Raw genomic sequence first — 19849 nt, forward strand, 5'->3', positions numbered from 1 at the left:
ATAATAATGATGATATAACAATGATAGTAATACTAATAGTAATAACACTAGGGATGATGATGATGATGAATAATAATAATAATAATAATAATCAATTTAATTTTTGTTTTATCAAAATATTTTCCGTTGAATAATTTAAATTTAATAGAATAAATTATAATTAAATTAAACTTTAACATTCATAAAATTTTATTTAAATTATTTTTTGTTAAAACTAGTTTTTTTTTTTCTAAAACTAATTCTCAATATAAAATATTAGCTTTTAATAAATTATTTTTTGTTAAAACTAGTTTTTTTTTTCTAAAACTAATTCTCAATATAAAATATTAGCTTTTAAATAATTAATTATTTAATTTTTAAAAATTTAGAGTCTTACATCTTTAATACTAGAAATTTTATCAGATATTATTAGTTATTGACTTTTTTAGTCGTTAATATTAGTTGCTATTCTAATAATTTCTTGTAAAGTATAACCAAAAATATTTAGAGTGGAGTATATAATGAGGTTGAGATCCTTTATTTTAGATTTCATTTTTAAAAACATTGTATCAAAATTAGAAATACAACCTGAAAGATTTGTATAAGTTTTTTAATACTCTATCTTGTTAATTTTTTTAATTCTCATCAAATACTTTACACTAAGTGATTTTATTTAATAAAATTTTAATGTTATTTTTTAACATTCCAAAAATTTTCAGCCATCTAGTGTATTAATGCATTGTCATTAAAGAAGCATAAAGGTAAATATAATTTTTTTAATGTGGTAGTTATTACAGTTTTTTGTATTTATGGATAACTGATAATGAGATATATTTAAAATATAATATAATCTGAATTTGTACAAATTTTACATATTTAATATAGTTATAATATTTTCATTAGTTGCTGTTTTAAGAATAACTCTAATATATATGTATTTAAGATTTAGCGTTAGATAAATTAAGTATTATTTAAATATTTTTGTTCTAGTATAATGATATGATTAATTGTTGTTATTAGACAACTATATTTTTTTAGTGCAAGTAATTTTAGACTTTGTTGCATAAATAAGCTAAAATAAATCCAAATGACTAGAATCTTCTGAAACAAAATTAATTATATGAATGTCCTCTTTTTAATATAGTATAAATAATCATCCTATATATGATGATGTCAATTTGGTTGATACATAAATTGTTTTTCTAGAATGCCACAAATTTATCTGTTAAAATTTTAACTCATTTAACAAATAAATCATCATGGAGTGTAGTTATATATGTTTGTATATAAAATAATCCTAAGATTTTACAATTTGTGTTAAAATTTTAAAACGTTTAACACATAAGTCATTTTAGGGTGTAACTATTTAGGTTATAATCCTAAAATGCCACGAATTATGTGTTTAATTTTCAACTCGTTAATTATTGCTAGTAAAATTTTATACAAAACAAAATCTTCATACTACTATTTTTAAGTTGATCAATAATATATGAGAGATAAATAATAAGTAGTTTATTCATTTAGGTAAATTTTCTAAAATAATTTATAATGCTCAATTTTTTATTACATAAATCTGTTTGAAAGATAACATTACAAATAGAGGTAATATTATCTATTCCTTCTAAATATTAATTAAGCAGAGAATAATTGATTGGTTAAAAATTTTCAAGAGATTAAAAATATTGTCTATTTTATATAATATTTTTTATAATGCTATACATTTAAATTTTTTTGTTAACTAAGTTCAGTCAAATTAGTCTAGCATAACAAAAATTAATTACAATTAGTATTATTTTAAGTCTTATTATTTAATTTGGTTGGACTTTATTCTTAAAAAGACTAAAATGTATAACATTATTATTCTTAAAAAATATATTGTACGGGAGAAAAATATTAGTAAATGAGAACAGTCACGTAGAATGAGACAAGAAGAGAAATATAACAAATATTAGGCTTTGATTTAAACTAATTTTTTATTTTTTTGTTACATATCTCATTATATCTAATATTTTTTTTAGAATCTCATAAAGAAAAGGTAAGAATAGAAATAAATTAATATATTTTTATTATTTTTCACAAAATATTTAAAATAAAAATATAAAAAATATCTTATTTAAACGCACTAATTATATTGAATAGAGCGTAACATTCACGCGCTCTCACTCAAACTGTTACGCTTCTCTTCGCGTAAACCGCCCCTTAATAGCAGACTCTTCCACTTCTTCCACTTCTCAAAGCCATTCAGAGAAAACGCAACCCTTCCATTTTCGAGCAACATTCGAAACTCAAGATATACAACTCGTCGCCAACATTCGAAAACTCCATCAACACACCATAAAACTCTCGATCAAGAATCTCCAGAGAAAACAAAGCTATAATACTCAAGGTACGTTACATTACCATTCCTGTATATTTTCCAGATTTGAAACTAGATTTTACTGTTCTTCTAAGTTGTTGTACGTTTTACTGTTCTTCTTGCTCTACGTCTCATTTTACAGTTTATAATGTTTTAGGTTTTACTGTTATTCTTGCTTCTATGTTACACTGTTCTTTTTCGTTCTTGTAGGTGTTACTGTTCTTGTTGTTCTAGTTCTCCTGGTAACTGATTTTTGGGGATATATTCCGTAGTTTGGTGGGTGTATATGGAGTAATTTGTTGGGTGTATATGGCATAAAATATTGGGTGTATATTTCTAAACTGATATACTGTAATAATCAGCACTTGCTTATATTTGCTTGTCCATGGGTGTATATTGCTTGACCTTGTAATGTTGCTTGATATTGATGCATGTTTGAGTGATACCTTACTGATATATATAGGTGTATCTGACTCATATATATGGATGTATCTTACTGATATCTTTGGGTGTATTTTGCATTTCAGAGAAAATGGCAGCGAGAAACCAACCTAGAAGAAATGTAAGAACAAATATATGTCTTACATGAAATCAGTTTTATATAATAGAAATATATCTGACTATAATTTTATTTTTGTTTATAGCAAACCAAAGACCTTAAGTGTGCAACACATCTCTTAAGTGATAAATTCAGAAACATGAGTGAGGAGAAGAAAATAATTGTGAGGGATTTGGGATTCGGTGGCTTGATGCACATCCCGCCGTTAAGGGTGCATCACCAAATTGTCAGATAGATTCTAAGGATATTGACAATGATTAATGTAAATGTTATATAGTCCTGTAACAAATTGAACACATGCTGTAAAAATTTTTCAATTATAATCCAGTTTATTATAAAATTTCTTTCAATAATTAAACTCTCTCTGCTGTATTCAAAATGTATGAATTACAAGTACTATAATATGAAGGAAAACATCAAACCAAATATACACCCATAACCTGCCATTTTTTACACCCAAAGAAAATTGAATATACACCCAAAAATCTATCCCCTGATGCTTTATCCCTAAAATCCTGAACCCTAAACACTTAAAACCTAAACCCTAACCCATAACCCGTAAACCATAAAACCTAAACCGTAAACCCTAAAACCCTAAACCCTAATACCTAAAACCCTTAAATCGTTGTAAAAAAAAATAATATTTATAACATAAAAACAAGATTTTGAAGTATATATATGTATATATATGTAAAATGTGAAATACAAGAAATTCAGAAATACACCCAAAAGAACACTGCTTTTACACCCAAAAGAATGCATGCTCTCGCTCCTTTGTGTGCTTCTCATCCCTGTCCAGAAGTGGTGATCCAGATAGATTGGAACCCATATATGACGGTCTTCATAGAGATCTACAGAATACACCTAAACACAGACTATAAATACACCCGAAAAAAAATAAATTTACACATCTGCTGCAGATTTTAAACAAACATTACCTGAAAGCCACTTGTTGTCCACAAGACCAAAATTCAGTAGAAAATTATTTCAATTCCTATCAAATGAGTCTTTAAGCACACCCACGCTTCTCGCACTTCTCTCGTAATGTAATTCCTCACATCTTTTTCAATAAAATTTAACTTGCGATGACCCCCGGCAGCCGCAACAAATGATTGGTAAGTTTTGCTTAGTCTAATATCAGTCTCCTCGTTATTCTCTATTGTACGACGAATGGACATGCTTAGTTTCCTATGCTGTTTGAGATATTTTAGATTTCTATTTTCCCTCTCTGCTACATGTAATCAATTGGTTCTTAATCTCGTTTCCCTTCCTATTTGTGCTCCGAACTCTTGTAGAAAACCCTGCAGCCTTGGCGTAGTTCCTGTAAACTTTTCCAGCATCTTCAAGGGTGGTAAAGGTCATTCCAATTCAGTTAATCTAACAGAAAAACCAGTAAACTGTAAATACACCCATACTTCCCTCAAAAATACACCCAAAAAAGTTCTGATCTACACCTGATCGTCTGCTATAAATTCCAGAAAATTAATCAAAACTAATACATTACATTCAATCCGCAGATTTATCTTCATGCATTATTTTGACAGTCAATGTTCACAAATTATTCACCTACACAATGCTATACAAATTACTCAACAAAATTCATAATAATCTTATGTAAATCAAACCTCAGGAACTTCGTTAGATTCAAATTCATAGTCCACTTCGCCTGGATTCAGCTGACAATCTGAGATTGAATCATCCATTATCTTCAAAACGAGTTCAAATTTTGATTTCAGAAAACGAAAAATCAAATAGAAAACGAAGCTGGAGTTACAGAGAGAGGAACTAAAGTAAATGACGAAGAAGAAACGAGTGAGAAAGGAGAGGAAAAGAACGATCGAAGAAACCAGGGGAAGCTTCGCGAGAAGAAGAACGAGCAAATCTGCAAATAATGAAAACGAAGAAGGAAACAAATCTTTTAAATTTGGTAATTAGATATACGCGGGATTCCTATATAGCGCGTGTATACAACGTAACCCTTGGAGCGCATTTTGGAGTTTTATTTGTTAATAAACTTGTAAACCATACAAGTCATTAGGGCTTGTATACAGAGCTTTTCCGTTAAACGTTAAAATTATTTATGATGATGGACTTTTGTCTTTATCTATAAGCCACAGGATATAAATTGGAAAAGCTTACTACGATCTATATCCATTTAAGACTCATAATTTTTCGCAAGATTTACATGTTATATGTTAAATGAGTTGAAATTTTTACACAAAAATTTGACATCGCCAAAACTATTTATGCACAAATATAAATTATTACATTTTTGGATAATTTATATATTAAACGAGTTAAAGTTTTAACATATAAATTGTGCTACCTTATAACATTATCTGTGTACAAACTAAAATAACATCATTCTAGATTATTTATATAATGTTATAAAAACATACTTTTGTGTAATTAATTTATTTTAATTAGGAGATTCAGGTAACTTAAATATTTTTTTAATTTATTTATGCATAAAAGGTAAAAGCCATAATTTTAGGTTACACTTATCAAATCACAAATTAAACATACAATTTATTGTTTACAACTTAAATTAAATATATTAATAGTATTTAAACCATAGATAGAATAATATAGAATGATAATTTTCAAATGCTATTATTATAAACAATAGTGCATCAAAAGATAAGATAATATCATATATAATATATTTTCACTTTTATTTCTGTTTCTTAGTACGAAACTTTTATTCTTTAATTACATAATATAAGTATACAAAGAGATGTTTAAGTACAGAAAAATCAAGTGCAAACAATTTGTTGCTTGAGAACGTGAAAAGGAAAAGAAGTGTCCGATGCATATTTGAAGGTAACAGGTTGCGAATGAGTAATAGGTCGACCATTAGCAACAAGACAAAGTCCTCCTTCCTCTTTGCCCAAAATTGACGTATTTATAGGCTCTACGGTTTGAAATCCTGAGCAAAATACACTAACTCCCCGAAAATCACATTTAGCACAATTGGCGGTTATATCAACTTGCCACTCTGGCTTTCCTTTTACTTTAGCCCCCGTTGGTTTTTGCGTAAGAAAAAGATCAGACTCTCTGCACTGGCTATAACCTGATGATATATATATTAGTACCAAAACAACAAATAAATTGAAATCAGTAATCGTAAAAAAAAAAAAAATTAAATCGGTTATAATTGTATATATACATACATATTATTTTATATTTTTTATATTCTAACATATATTTTATACTATGACTCATTTTTATTATACACCTAATTTAAAATGAAGAGTGCTAGGAGGTCAGCAACTTTTGTGATTTGTAGCCATCAAATAGCTATCAATGATAATTTGATAGTGTAAAATTTTATCCAATGACTCATTTTTTTTTGTTGATTACATACTAGTCAGAACTTAATAAAGTTGTTGACCTCCTAGACTTTTTCATTTGAAATTCTCACCTTTGCAATAAAATGAAAAAAAAAAAAAGAAAAAGAGTAGAAATTCATGCATTTGAAAATAATTACATTGAGAAACCAGAGCAAAGAAGAGAAATATGCCGATAATTATGTTGTTAGTGACAGCCATTTTTTTTTGAGAGATTAAATCAATGTTGTTTCGATAAGTTCTTGAATTTATCTAATGTATTTCAACACTGTTTTGGTGTGCCTTTTATAGTTGCACAATCTTATATCAATTAATTACAATGGCATATTTTGAATAAATTAAATTTATATTTAAGGTATTCAAATCTAAATAATTAAATCTTTGATTTGTAAATTTAATATATAAGTTTGAATCGAGGGAAAAAAATGGTATGATTTGACTTCCCAAATCCGATGGAATCTTGTATTTTAGACTTGGTTTCGGATTTTATTTTTATTTTTTAAAAGTAACTTAATAAAATTAGTTTTTAAAAAATAATTTATAATTTTTAAATTAAACTAAATGTTTTTAAAATCACAAACAACAATAATTATATTTTGTGAAATAATTGATACAATTTAAAAAAATTATAAGTAAGATCATGTGTAATAATAAAATAAGACAAGATATTGAGAATAAAATACAAAAAATAAAAATACAAAAATTAATATTTTTATTTTTTATTTAGTGATAAATTGAATATAAAATAGAATAAATAATAAGAAGTCTAATTTACTGTTATTTTTTTAAATAAAATTTAGAACAAAAATAAAATGATAAAATATTTAATTTTGGAAATTTGATTGTGATAATAAAAAAATAAGTTATCTCTTCCTTAGTCTTTGTGTCTTTCTTAATAAAATACACTAATTCAATATTTTAGTATATAAATATATAATAGTTTTATTTATGTTTTACTTGTCAGATACAATTTTATATCTCTATTTTTATGTCTTAATATTCTGTTCTAGTAAATAAAGACAGTCTAATAGACATAAATATAACAATAAATTTTGATATTAAAAATATTTTTTTAATACTTTTAAGAGTATTTTTTTTAAATACTAAAAGTATAAATACATAATATTTTATATATATATCAAAAAAATTTATCCAACTAAACTTTAATATTGTTCTTTTAAAGAAAGACGATATTTAATACTCATGGTGACTAACTAATAACTATATATTACAAAGTCTATTGATTTTCTAACACCTCTCTCAATATTTTACAGATGGTTAATGAAAGAAATTCATTTTCATTATTTTTCAATACATATTTATGTCATTTGACTATATAAATTATGTAGGTAAAATTATTAATAATATTAAAAAGATCCAAATTATTTATTTATTTTACATTCAAATAAGAATGAGAAATTGAATGACAGTCAAAGTCATAATAAATATTTATTATTATATTATCTTAAAATGCACATTATACTATTTTAAAATGCATAACAATAGTAAGTGAATGTAGTGTGTTTTGGCTTGATTCTTTATCCAATCTGTCTCTCTTTTCAATTTATTTTTAGTTAATAATTAGTTATTTATATTTTATTTATGAAAAACATTTTTGATAAGATTGGTTAATACATTACAAAAAACGTTAATTACTGTCGATTTTACCATTAGATTTAGTGTCGAATATTATTATATTACTGTCGGTTTTACTAGCAAATTTTGCAACAATTACAATACTAAATTCGTCATCCAACGAGACATTACCGTCGGATTAATATTTTCAACCCTAAGTCTGATGATATTAAATGACGCGAAAATAAATTTAGATGGTGCGTATTTTACCGTTGGATTTACGATTGAAAAAACTGATGGTAAGACAATTAAAGGAAATGCCCCATTCTGGTATTGGTGAAAAATTTCGCTAGTAAATTCACCAGTAAAATGGACCATAAATTTGAATTGGCGAACCCTTTCTCCCATTTTTGCAATATCTTCAATATCACTTCTCTCCCCTCTCTCTTTCTCTCTCGCCGTTAGCCCTACCATCGCCACCATTCACCGTTGTTTTACCGTCACCAACTACTTTCCATGACTCCGGTCATCGTTGCCATCGAGGAGTATCCACTGGGAGTTTGTTTCTACCATTGAGGAAATTGTTTCTCCCTGCGAGTTGCGGCCGGTCGTTTGCTGCCGCTGCTAGTTGCCGCCTCTGTCATTTGCCACCGCCACTAGTTACCACCGTCAGCTGCGACGTTACCCTTCCTCTTTCATTCAGTTATGTCTGCTTCTCTTCCTTCTTCTATTTTTTTTGTTATTGTTTGTATTTGCTAAACCCTAACCTTATACTCCTTTGTCCCATCATTAGCCGTCGCTATGATGATGCTAAAAAAGTCTTTGTGCTGCCACTGTTTCGAAGTAAATGAATTATTATAAAATTGTGATATAAAATAAATTTAGAATACTTAGTTTAGAGTAATTAGTTTTATAATTAGTTTAAAATAATTAATCTTATAATTAGTTTAAAGTTATTACGTAATTTTTATTTCTAATTATGACATAGTATTTTAATTCTCATTTATAAATTATATGTTGTGAAATTGTGATATATAGTTAATTAGCTACGCTTAGAGTATTTAGGATTTAAATTTTGTTAGGTTAAGGTTTAGGGTAATTAGGATATAAATTATATTAAGTTTGGATTTAGACTAATTTAGACTTGATTTTAGATTAATTAAGTTAATTTTATTATTAATTAGAATTTTGGGATTAGATTAATTAATTTTACAAAAATACATAAGTTTTTATCATTCATTTTTACATTTCACAAACTTTAGGGTAAAAAACACAAATAAACCATGGGAGAAAAGTTGTTACATGAATAAGATAAATTGAAGATTGATTCACGAATGAGTCAAAGCATACTTATATGTAATTTAAACATATTTGGTTCGAACTACATTTGCATATAAATTGAACCTATTTGGTTCGAACTACACACACATAATTCGAACCTAATTGGTTCGAATTACACATGAATAGGTGCCATCACATAATTCGAACCTAATTGGTTCGAATTCCACTAATTGTAAATCGAACCAAGATGGTTCGAATTATTAAGGAATAGACCTGAATATGTTACGTGCATGGGATCATAATTGATGAATATGTTTCGTTTAAGGAGTTTTAAACGAAATATCTGTTGAACACACATGGGAATAAATTAGTCTATGAATTAAATTAATTAAGACATGATGCGGAAATTAAATAACATCAAAACGTAAAGTACAGATGTTTTCATAGTAACACACACATACATCTAAAGGTGGATACGAAATAACACTGATAACAAAATACATAGACGAAGATAGGTAACATACAACTCGGCACAGAAATCATCTAAACAGGTGCGACCCCGTGAAGCAACGATGTGGAACCCGTGTCCTCTGACATCTCTGGATAAGCGGCTCCTCATCCTCGATCTCGTCATCCTCGTCCTTGTCCTGCGGGGCTGGCTGTGCAGGCGTCCTAGCCTGGACATGTACCGGTCGAGATGAGGACGGCCCGACAACTGAATGTGACCCAACAGTATGTGGCGAAGCTGGGGTACCACCCAAAGCGAAATACTCAGGAGAAGGCACGGAGGGAGGCTCATTCAGATCGACATGTAACGGTGCATGTGTCCCCGTCGTCTGACTCCGCCCATGGGCAGCCTCATCATCATGCATGATGGAACTGATCTCATCTAAGAAGGGGGATCCACCAAAATCCCCATCATACCCAACATCGGCAAGAAAGTCTGAAAATGTGCTGTCCGAACTCACCCATGGCGTACTCTCCTGAAGTGTGTGATCGTCAGGGGGAACTCCAACGAAGTAATCTCCGAGCGGCCCCTCCCCAAGTCCAGCCTCACCATGGGCAGTGGGATCTCCGGTGGCGTACCCCTCTCCACCAAGGCCGCCATGATGGGGACTAACAACCCCGACTGCACCCCTTCCCCCACCGTCCACGTCACGAAGATCACCATCGTCGTGGCCCGCAACGGGTGCCCTCCGTCTGCCTCCACGCCCTCGTCCTCGACCACCACCCCTACCTGCCTCATCAGCCTCCCCCATAGCCTACTCTAGCCACCTCCACTCACGCTGGCTCCGTCGTGTCGCGACACGAGCTCTCCTCTCAACCCGACGCCTATCAGGAACGTCGTCGACTCGATCCATGTCAGGAGCTCACCCAGGACCCCTTTGTGACACCTCGACAGGAATAGGAACGCCCCTTGGATCTCCCAAATAAAACTCGGGTGACAAGAACCTCTTTCCATGCTGACTCCACCAGTCTAGGTAGGTGTGCGAAGGTCTAGGGTCAGCAACAACATCGAACCGAAGGACGTGATCCACATGGGTCTCCCAAAGAATATGCCAATGCTGTAAAGCGGATGGGAACCAACGATCATCTCCTCTCCCGTCCTTCGACATCAGAAAGTCGATGTTAAGGGCGGGACGCGGGAGAGGTTGCACACCACCGAACTGCGGTAGAACCTTATCTACCTGATGCCACTCTACAACGGCAAAGTATATCAGCGACGTGACAGACCGCCACACCGCCATGTGTCGAGGCTCCAACGCCTCCAGATGCACAACCTGAAGTACCTCAGGGGAGCTATACGGCATCCAAATAAACTGCACAAAAAAATAGCTATGTTGTCACGCCAACTCCCTCTACAGAAACATCTGATGTTTAGTTATTCAAATAAAAGTAACCGGAACAACACTCACATCCCTGGGCTGTAACATGTCTATCTTCAATCTCGTGCTCTGCACTCTAGGACCCTTCTCGCTGTAGGAAGGGTTGTAACCTGACCACCTGCAGCACACATGGGTGTTATGTTTAATCAGAAGTATGACAGATTTGTAATACAGTACAAGCGTACATGAACATTAGCTATTTTAACTTGAAATAGAAAAGCCTAAGTAGCGTACCTCGATGCCAAAGGCCAGCTGCACGTATCATACCCAGCAAGCCTAAACCTGGGAAAGCGCCAGAAGATCCAGGACTGAAGTAGCTGAAGTGGGCCCGCTAACTTCACCACATGTCTGTTTGCCACTCGGCACATGCACCGGTACAACCATGCCAATGCTGCAGACTCCCAACTATAGGAACCCATCTCCTCAAGCCTAGCTACGTAGGGAAGCCATATGATGTGAATGCGGTTGCCAGACTTGTCGGCAAACAGCTGAGTGCCCAACAACATCATGATATAGGCACGAGCAAAGCGCCGCACAGTCTCCTCATCGGCTCCCTCGGGGCACTCTCCGAATGTCTCCTGGAACCAGGTGCAGTTTACTGCGAACTTCTGAACCTGGCTCGGAGGAGGAATCACTCCAAGCAACTCCTCGAACCACACCCAAGCTGGACGTCCACCCTCGATATACATATGGAAATATGTAAGGCAACCGCTGACATAATGCCCGTCCACTACCAACCCCAACTGGTACGCCACGTCCTGAAGTGTGATCGTGCACTCTCCGAAGGGCATATGGAAGGTGTGCGTCTCAGGATGCCACCGCTCGACAAAGGCGCTGACAAGGGGCTCATCTAACTGGAACCATCTATCGTTCAGCCTAGCCAGATGGTATAACCCGGCCATCTGCAACTAGGGAACATAGCGCTCATCGAGTGGCATGCCTTGTTGCCGCCGCATGCTCCTGATGCATCACTGTGGCTGCGCATTAAATGGACCGCATTATTAGAACCACATACAATACTGGTAACAAAAAAAACTAATACAATAAACCACTTACATAAACCATCAACACAACCGCATATAAAACCACTAACATAAACCACTTACATAAACCATCAACACAACCGCATATAAAACCACTTACAAAAAACCACTTACCCTAAACCACCAACTAAACCACATGCAAAACCACTAAAATAAACCATTTGCAATACCACTACAATAAACCACTAACAATACCACCTAACATAAACCACTTACATAAACCATTAACACAACCGCATATAAAACCATTTACAAAAAATCACTTACCATAAACCACCAACTAAACCGCATGTAAAACCTCTAATATAAACCATTTGCAATACCATCACGATAAACCACTAACATAAACTGCCACGAAAACCACATGCAAAACCACTAACTCAAATAAACCGTGTGCACACAGTTTTCTATGTACTAACCTCGTCGTTGATGACCCCGGCTATATGAGCAACCCCGTCCAACCGGTACAGCCTTACAGGATCGTCCCCCATCAGCTGAGTCTTTGGTTCTACTATTTTTCGGATCGAATCTGGGTCATTTTCTCTGGGATTTGGTGGGGTATGGGAAATGAGAAGTGGTTCGAATTTGCTTTATTCGAACTCCTTATATAGCCCAATTGTACGTAATTTGAACCAATTAGGTTCAAATTTGTGGTGGCACTTAATCATGAGTAATTCGAACCAATTAGGTTCGAATTATGTGATGGCACCTATTCGTGTGTAATTCGAACCAATTAGATTCGAATTATGTGTGTGTAGTTCGAACCAAATAGGTTCGATTTATATGCAAATGTAGTTCGAACCAAATAGGTTCGAATTACATATAAGTATGCTTTGGCTCATTCGTGAATCAATCTTCAATTTGGCTTATTCATGTAACAACTTTCCTCCCATGGTTTATTTGTGTTTTTTACCCCAAACTTTATTTCTATTTTAGGATTTTCTTTTTTTGTTTGAACTACTTATTTTTTTATGATAGAATTTTAGGAAAGAAGTGGGAGAAGGTTGTCTAGTAGAGCCTTCTCAAAATCCTTGTTTGCTAAAAAAAAGTTGCAGAGTAATAAAAGGTTGCACTCTAAAACGGATAGGATTTGATGTTTTATTGAATTAATGTTTGTTTAATTTATGCCTGCAACATTTTTTTTGTAAATTGATAATTTTTTTTGGCGAAGGTCTTCAAATAAAGGGAAAACTCTGCCGATTTTCATTAAAATTATTTAAAAATATGTTTGGTTTGTGAGAAAATAAAAATTATATTTGGCTGAGACTTCAAATTATAGAAGAAACTTTGCCAAAATTGTAACACCCTACCACACAAAACCTTACGCTATAGTCGTAAATTAGAGGTGGTGAGGCATTACAACACCTAAAAACAAAAGATACATACATATATTCGAAGAATAATATAACTAGGAGCCTGTGAAAAAAAGATGAACAAAGCGATAACCATTATCACACTCGAAGTGCATAAGATAAGAAAGCATCGGTATACAGAACTAAAGATATATATAAAATCCATAGAAAACATACATAAAGTACTAGTCTCGGCCTGCGAAAAAGGGCCGGCTAAAACATAATACAACTTGTTTCTCCAAAATACAGAACTCTGAGAGGGATATACAAATACATATAGAAAAAGTGGAAAAAAGTACTACATAGATCAAAATAAATAAAAAGTAGTAAAGTCTTCACTTCATCAATATTCCAGCTCACTCAGCGAGGTGCCTCATATCTTATATCTATAAATCAACAAAATCCGATAACGGGTGAGAACCCAAAAGTTCCCAATAAGGTGATAATGCCAAATAGAGATTATGTAAAAAGATATGAATCCACTAGGCAATTCTAAATTCCAATCATTCAAGATTCAAGCCTAGGGTTCTTTCTAATTCAAACAAGGTAACTAGACTAAGTCTCAGTCATACTAGTGATCTCAAATCTCAACCCAAAGCAAGTGGGACTCACAATCCTTGCTTCTACCCAGACAACTCAAGTATCAATCAAACTCATTTTGATTATCCAATTATATCAATATATCACATCACGAACAACCCTCAGGGTTATCATCGCCAGCATAATGGATCTCTCAGTTATTCAAACTCATACAAAATAATACAAAGAATACACAAGTAGAGAGAACAGATAACACAATTAGTTCAAATAGCATATAGATACAATTATTCAACAAAGCAAGCCAAAAACAAGATGCACACCCAATCAATATACACAAATATATATGATGTATGTCTATTCCTAAACAGGCCATGACCTCACATGTTGGTTGGTAGGCCATCCCTATCTCAGAAAACATCCTCTCCATTGGCGCTACATATCACCATCCTCATGGGGGATCATTCATCCGGTCTTCAGTGAGCGTTACGTATTGCCGTCCTTACAAAGTCGTACTCACAATCTCACGTGGACATTACGTATCGCTGTCTCCACTGAGCTGTACTCTTAGTTTCAAGTATAGTGAGCGTTATGTATCGTTGTCCTCACTTATCAAATTCGTTTTCTCCATGAGCCTTACGTATCGCCGTCCTCATTGAGCCTCATGCACATTATGTCAAATGAGTGTTGCATACCACCGTCCTCACGAGATTGTGCTCAATATCAATTCTCAATCATAATCATAACACAAGAGAGGGGATTCTTCATCTTAAACTTGCCTAATTCGTGAGCAAGATGAGACCACTGTCCTCTCCAAATCAATCATATTCATGGTCTTTAATCAAATTCACAAGTTATTAGATTAACATCATGTGCCTATAAGAAATAAAATGGGTCGGCGCGAAGGTTAGGGAGTTGGATACTTCCGCATTCAAACTTTGGTATACAGGAAAAGGTGAAGAATAAGAATGGGGTAAGCATCATCGTAGATAAGCAGTGGAAGAAGGACGTAGTAGATGTCAAGAGGGTGGGTAATCGAATAATCTATATCAAACTTATGGTGGAAGGAGGTACTATTCATATGATTAGCGCCTATGCACCGCAAGTGGGTTCGAACAAAAAACACAAGATAAGGTTTTAGGAGGATCTAGAGAGTTTGGTCCAAGACATACCCTTGGGAGATAAGATTTTCTTAGGAGGAGATTTAAATGGCCATGTTGGAAGAGAAGTGACTGGATATAGAAGTATCCACGGAGGCCATGGTTTCGAGGTGGTCAATATTGAGGGTGAATACGAACCAAAACTTTAATTAAGAAAACGAAATGAGACTTTATTTTAAATAACTTAATCACAAAAGTATATATATTCAGATAACTTTATATACATAGACTTATTAAAAGAATATCAATTACAAGTCCTACCTCTCTAAAAACTAAAAGAATAAACGATGAGGGGAAAATAAATTCGAACAACTCAACTCATAAACATACTCTTCTATGCTTCTACAGCTCCACAGTAAACCTTTACACCTATAGGTGAAAGGGGTGGAAATAAGAGGTAAGAATTGGGGAGTTCTTAGTAGGGGTGGGAGTAGATAATTAAATCCGTATTATCAAAGTTCAAACATTCGCAGCCCGACACAAGGACCCAGAACAATAACCAGTCATAGAAGTTCAAATTAACAAGCAATGAAAATCACAAACACACTCAATTAATCACAAACAATTCACAACACCGAACCTAATGCAAAATATGCAAACAAGGATGATGCATGCCTATTCCTATCACAGATAGTGAGCTCATTTATCGATTTTGACCGGCACCCGACGCAATCCGACTCGCAAGTCAGATAAGGTATTCTAACGGCATAACCTCTGCAAGGTTCAAACTTCTTGCAGAGGCTGATTCTCTAGCTGAAGTATGCCAAACATGACCTCTGCAAGTACTTACAGGCGCCGATTCTCCAGTTGAAGCATGTGACCCTTTCTCCTGCAAGCCATTCCACATTTACGGGTGCCCCCGCACAATCATTTTAACATTTTCACATCGGCACCATAACTATTTACTTTCCGTCACTCTCTCGTAACCTTTCAATCATTCTCATAATCACACGTGCCGATTTATATTCTTTTTTTTCTTTTAAACCAAAACCACCTCTTTGTGACATTCTCAAAAACCTTTAAAATAATTTTACTTAAACCAATTCTTCTTTCAAAAGAAAAAGGGAAACCATTTGTTAGTTAAACGCCTCAGCAAGGTGTCTAGACTTTAGGGGAATGACAACCAATCTCATTTTCTAATTTCATTAGAAATCCTTAACAATCATTGTTTTCTTAAATTGAATAATAAAGTTTCTAAATCAAATCAAAACCAAATCATACAAATCAGAAGTTTCGAACCAATTTTAAAAGCAAAACCAAGACGTTGCAAAACGAAATCATTCAATCAAAATTCAATTACTTTTAAAGTTCACTAAAACTCCTCGGAATAAAATTCTTAAGTCAAATTCAAAACATAAACCCTTTTCATATTTAAATCAACTTTAAAACATAATAATTTTCTTAAATAATTTAAATCATAAAATAATTCTTTTCTAAATAGATCGAACTCAAAACATATACATTGCTTAAATGAATTAAACTTGAAACATAACTATTTTCTTAATAAATCAAAAATCAAATAATACAATTTCTCAAATCCAATCTTTTTCTAAATAACATTTCAAACAAAGCCTCGGATTTTATAGAAATTTCGGCAGCATCTCCCCTAAAACTCGAATTTTGCCACCCTTCTCGAGTCCCTTCCAAACTATTTCTCAAACTCTTTCAAATCATTTTTATTAAATTAAAACCATTTCTAATATCAAAACATTTATAAAATCAAACTAATTAAAAATCAAACCACTTCTAAAATCAAACCATTTAGCACGTTTGTTTTTCATATTAGTATCGCTAGATCTAATATTTTTCAACTAGTAACAATTCTAATAAAGACTAGTTATTCACTATTTTTATATATATATAAATTATTTTATATAAAGATTTTTTATTCTTTAAAATTTTTTGCAAAGGTTAAATATCAACGACTAATATAATCCAAATAAGGTTTGATTTTCAATGACCAGGAGTCCCAAAGACGTTACCTCTTTATTTTGGTTGCTAATTCGATTGCTAAATAAAAAAATAGCGACCGATTTTAGCGACCAACTATATTCTGGTTGTATAAAAAAGTGATCAGTCGCTAATTCGGTTGCTATTAGTGATCGATTTAGCGACCACTACCTTAGCAACTGAAACCTTTCGCCTTATCTCTCTATTGGTTGTAAAATCAGTCACTAAATTAAAAATGGCGACTGATTTTGTGACCAAGAGTCCCAATGATGTTACTTCTCATGTTTTGGTTGCTATTTCGGTCGCTAAATTAAAAAATAGCGACCGATTTAGAGACCAACTTTATTCTAGTTGTATAAAAAACCTTATCAATCGCTAATTCGATTGCTATTAGTGACCGATTTTATTGGTCACTGAATGTAATTTAGCGACCAACTTTTTTCTGATCTTAAAAATTCTATATCAGTCGTTATTAGCCATTAATTTTTTCAATCGCTATTATAATAATTTCTTATAGAGTATGGCCAAGAATATTTAGAGTGGAGTATATAATGGGATTGAGCTTCTTTATTTTAGATTTCATTTTTTTAAAAATTATATCAAAATTAGAGATACAATCCAAAAGATTTGTATAAGTTTTTTAATACTCTATCTTTTTAATTTTTTTAATTCTCATCAAATACTTTACACTAGGTGATTTTATTTAATAAAATTTTAATGTTATTTTTTAACATTCCAAAAAATTTCAGCCATCTAATGTACTAATGCATTGTCATTAAAGAGGCATAAAGGTAAACATAATTTCTTAATGCGGTAGTTATTTTAGTTTTTTTATTCATGGATAACTGATAATAAAGTATATTTAAAATAAAATATAGTCTGAATTTATACAAATTTTACATATTTAATATAGTTATAATATTTTCATTAGTTGCTGTTTTAAGAATAACTCTAATATATATGTATTTATGATTTAGCGTTAGATAAGTCAAATATTATTTAAATATTTTTGTTTTAGTATAATGATATGATTAGTTTTTGTTATTAGACAACTATATTTTTTTATTGCAAGTAATTTTAAACTTTGTTGGATAAATAAACTAAAATAAATCCAAATTGCTAGAATCTTCTGAAACAAAATTAATTATATGAATGTCCTCTTTTTAATATAGTATAAATAAGGGTTAAGTACTATTTTCGTCCCTAAAATTTGGGGTGAAAATCAAAATCGTTTTCGACTTTTTTTTTTATTAAAATCATTCTCAACGTTAAAAACGCTTTACAATCATCCTTTTTACTCTAAAAAAAAAATAAATTTACCCTTATAAAAAATAAATTATAAAATAAATTAACTTTGCTCATCATCCTCCTAACCCATTTGTCGCGGTTTTATTAGCCCTCTCTATCTCCATCATCCTCTCAACACATTTCTTCCTCCAACCAAAGATCCAAACTTTGTTCTCTCCCTAACAACTCAATAAACTCAAACTCTCAACCAAACTTCTTCTTTTACCTACCTTTCTCTCTTTACATCAACCCCCATTTTCTCTATCCTCAAACTCCATTAACAACAAGCTTTTGTTCAAGATAACAAACAAATTAAGCAACAGTAACAACTAAATTCAACAACAAATTCAATAACAAATTCAACAAATTCAACAACAGCAACACACTTTCAGTAACACCAAAATCAAAATGAATCAATAGCAACAACATCCACAAAATAAATTAATAGAAATTTTAGATTTAACAACAATTTAACAACCATCACTATAACTTCAGATCCAAAATCAACAACGATAGAAATAAAAAAATTAAAAAAAAGACATTTAAATTTTTCAAAAATAAAAAAATGAAGAACAGAAAGAGGAGGAAGGAAGTGATGGTGCGGTGCGGGAACCTACTGGCTACTGGCATAATCAACCTCTGGCCGGTGTGGCCCTCAGTGCGCCCCTCCTTCTTCTTCCCATTTTTCTTTCTCTTCCTTCCAACTGCCACCCACGATCGCCGTCTGTCGAAAGCCAACAGCCACTACAAGTGTCGCCTCTCCTTTTCCAGAACACGTCACAGCACCCGCCATGTCGGGGAATTCAAAGCTGAAGACGACGAACTCGAAGACGCTTCTATCAATCCAACCACTCTCCGCTCTCTACCTACCCAACCTCTCCACCTTCCTCTCTTTTCTCGTTATCTCTCTCATCTCCTCGTTTTGTCTCTCTTTCTCTATAGTCACGATACAACTTTCTTTTTTTGTTTTCTGATTTAGGTGGGAGGAATAGGGTAAGAGGTGGGGTGGAGTGGGGTGATTTTTCTTTTTTAATAATTTTTATTTTTGTTTAAGGATAAAATTATTCGAAAAAATGTTATTTATGGACAAAAGAATGATTTTATAACGTTTTGTAACGTTAAGAATGATTTTAATAACAAAAAAAAGTTGAAGATAAATTTAATTTTCACCCCAAACTTTAGAAACGTAAACAGTACTTAACCCTATAAATAATCATCCTACGATGATGTCAATTTGGTTGGTACATAAATTGCTTTACTAGGATGGCACAATTTATCTGTTAAAATTTTAACTCATTTAACAAATAAATCATCGTGGAATGTAGTTATATATGTTTGTATATAAATAGTTCTAAGGTTTTACAATTTGTGTTAAAATTTTAATACGTTTAACACATATATGTCATTTTATGGTGTAACTATTTAGGTTATAGTCTTAAAATGCCATGAATTATTATGTGTTTAATTTTCAACTTGTTAATTATTGCTAGTAAAATTTTATACAAAACAAAATCTTCATACTACTATTTTTAAG

The 19849-nt window shown here is 32.3% G+C and overlaps 2 protein-coding genes across 2 annotated transcripts; both read right to left on the reverse strand.

Annotated features, from left to right (window-relative positions):
* Window positions 1–5527: 5527 nt before the first annotated feature.
* LOC107458574 (TPD1 protein homolog 1) lies at window positions 5528–6503 on the reverse strand. The gene is made up of 2 exons (XM_016076796.3): window positions 6385–6503; window positions 5528–5967 (listed from the first exon to the last, which is right to left on the reverse strand). Exons 1-2 carry the CDS (start codon window positions 6443–6445, stop codon window positions 5651–5653), a joined length of 378 nt encoding a protein of 125 aa, XP_015932282.1. The 5' UTR covers window positions 6446–6503; the 3' UTR covers window positions 5528–5650.
* A 3967-nt stretch (window positions 6504–10470) lies between these two features.
* On the reverse strand, window positions 10471–11888 carry LOC107458391 (serine/threonine-protein phosphatase 7 long form homolog). The gene is made up of 3 exons (XM_016076600.1): window positions 11221–11888; window positions 11002–11104; window positions 10471–10881 (listed from the first exon to the last, which is right to left on the reverse strand). The coding sequence occupies exons 1-3, from the start codon at window positions 11886–11888 to the stop codon at window positions 10471–10473; spliced, it is 1182 nt and encodes a 393-aa protein (XP_015932086.1).
* Window positions 11889–19849: the final 7961 nt, after the last annotated feature.

This window comes from Arachis duranensis, chromosome 1, assembly GCF_000817695.3.
Source record: "Arachis duranensis cultivar V14167 chromosome 1, aradu.V14167.gnm2.J7QH, whole genome shotgun sequence".
Classification (NCBI taxonomy): domain Eukaryota; kingdom Viridiplantae; phylum Streptophyta; class Magnoliopsida; order Fabales; family Fabaceae; genus Arachis; species Arachis duranensis.

Coding starts and splice junctions, on each gene's coding strand:
- LOC107458574 (XM_016076796.3), bottom strand. CDS start 6,445: ATGGCTGTCACTAACAACATAATTATCGGCATATTTCTCTTCTTTGCT. Junction 5,968..6,384: donor CTTTGCTCTGGTTTCTCAAT/GTAATTATTTTC, acceptor ATATATCATCAG/GTTATAGCCAGTGCAGAGAG.
- LOC107458391 (XM_016076600.1), bottom strand. CDS start 11,888: ATGGCCGGGTTATACCATCTGGCTAGGCTGAACGATAGATGGTTCCAG. Junction 11,105..11,220: donor AGCTGGCCTTTGGCATCGAG/GTACGCTACTTA, acceptor TGTGTGCTGCAG/GTGGTCAGGTTACAACCCTT. Junction 10,882..11,001: donor GGGATGTGAGTGTTGTTCCG/GTTACTTTTATT, acceptor GAGGTACTTCAG/GTTGTGCATCTGGAGGCGTT.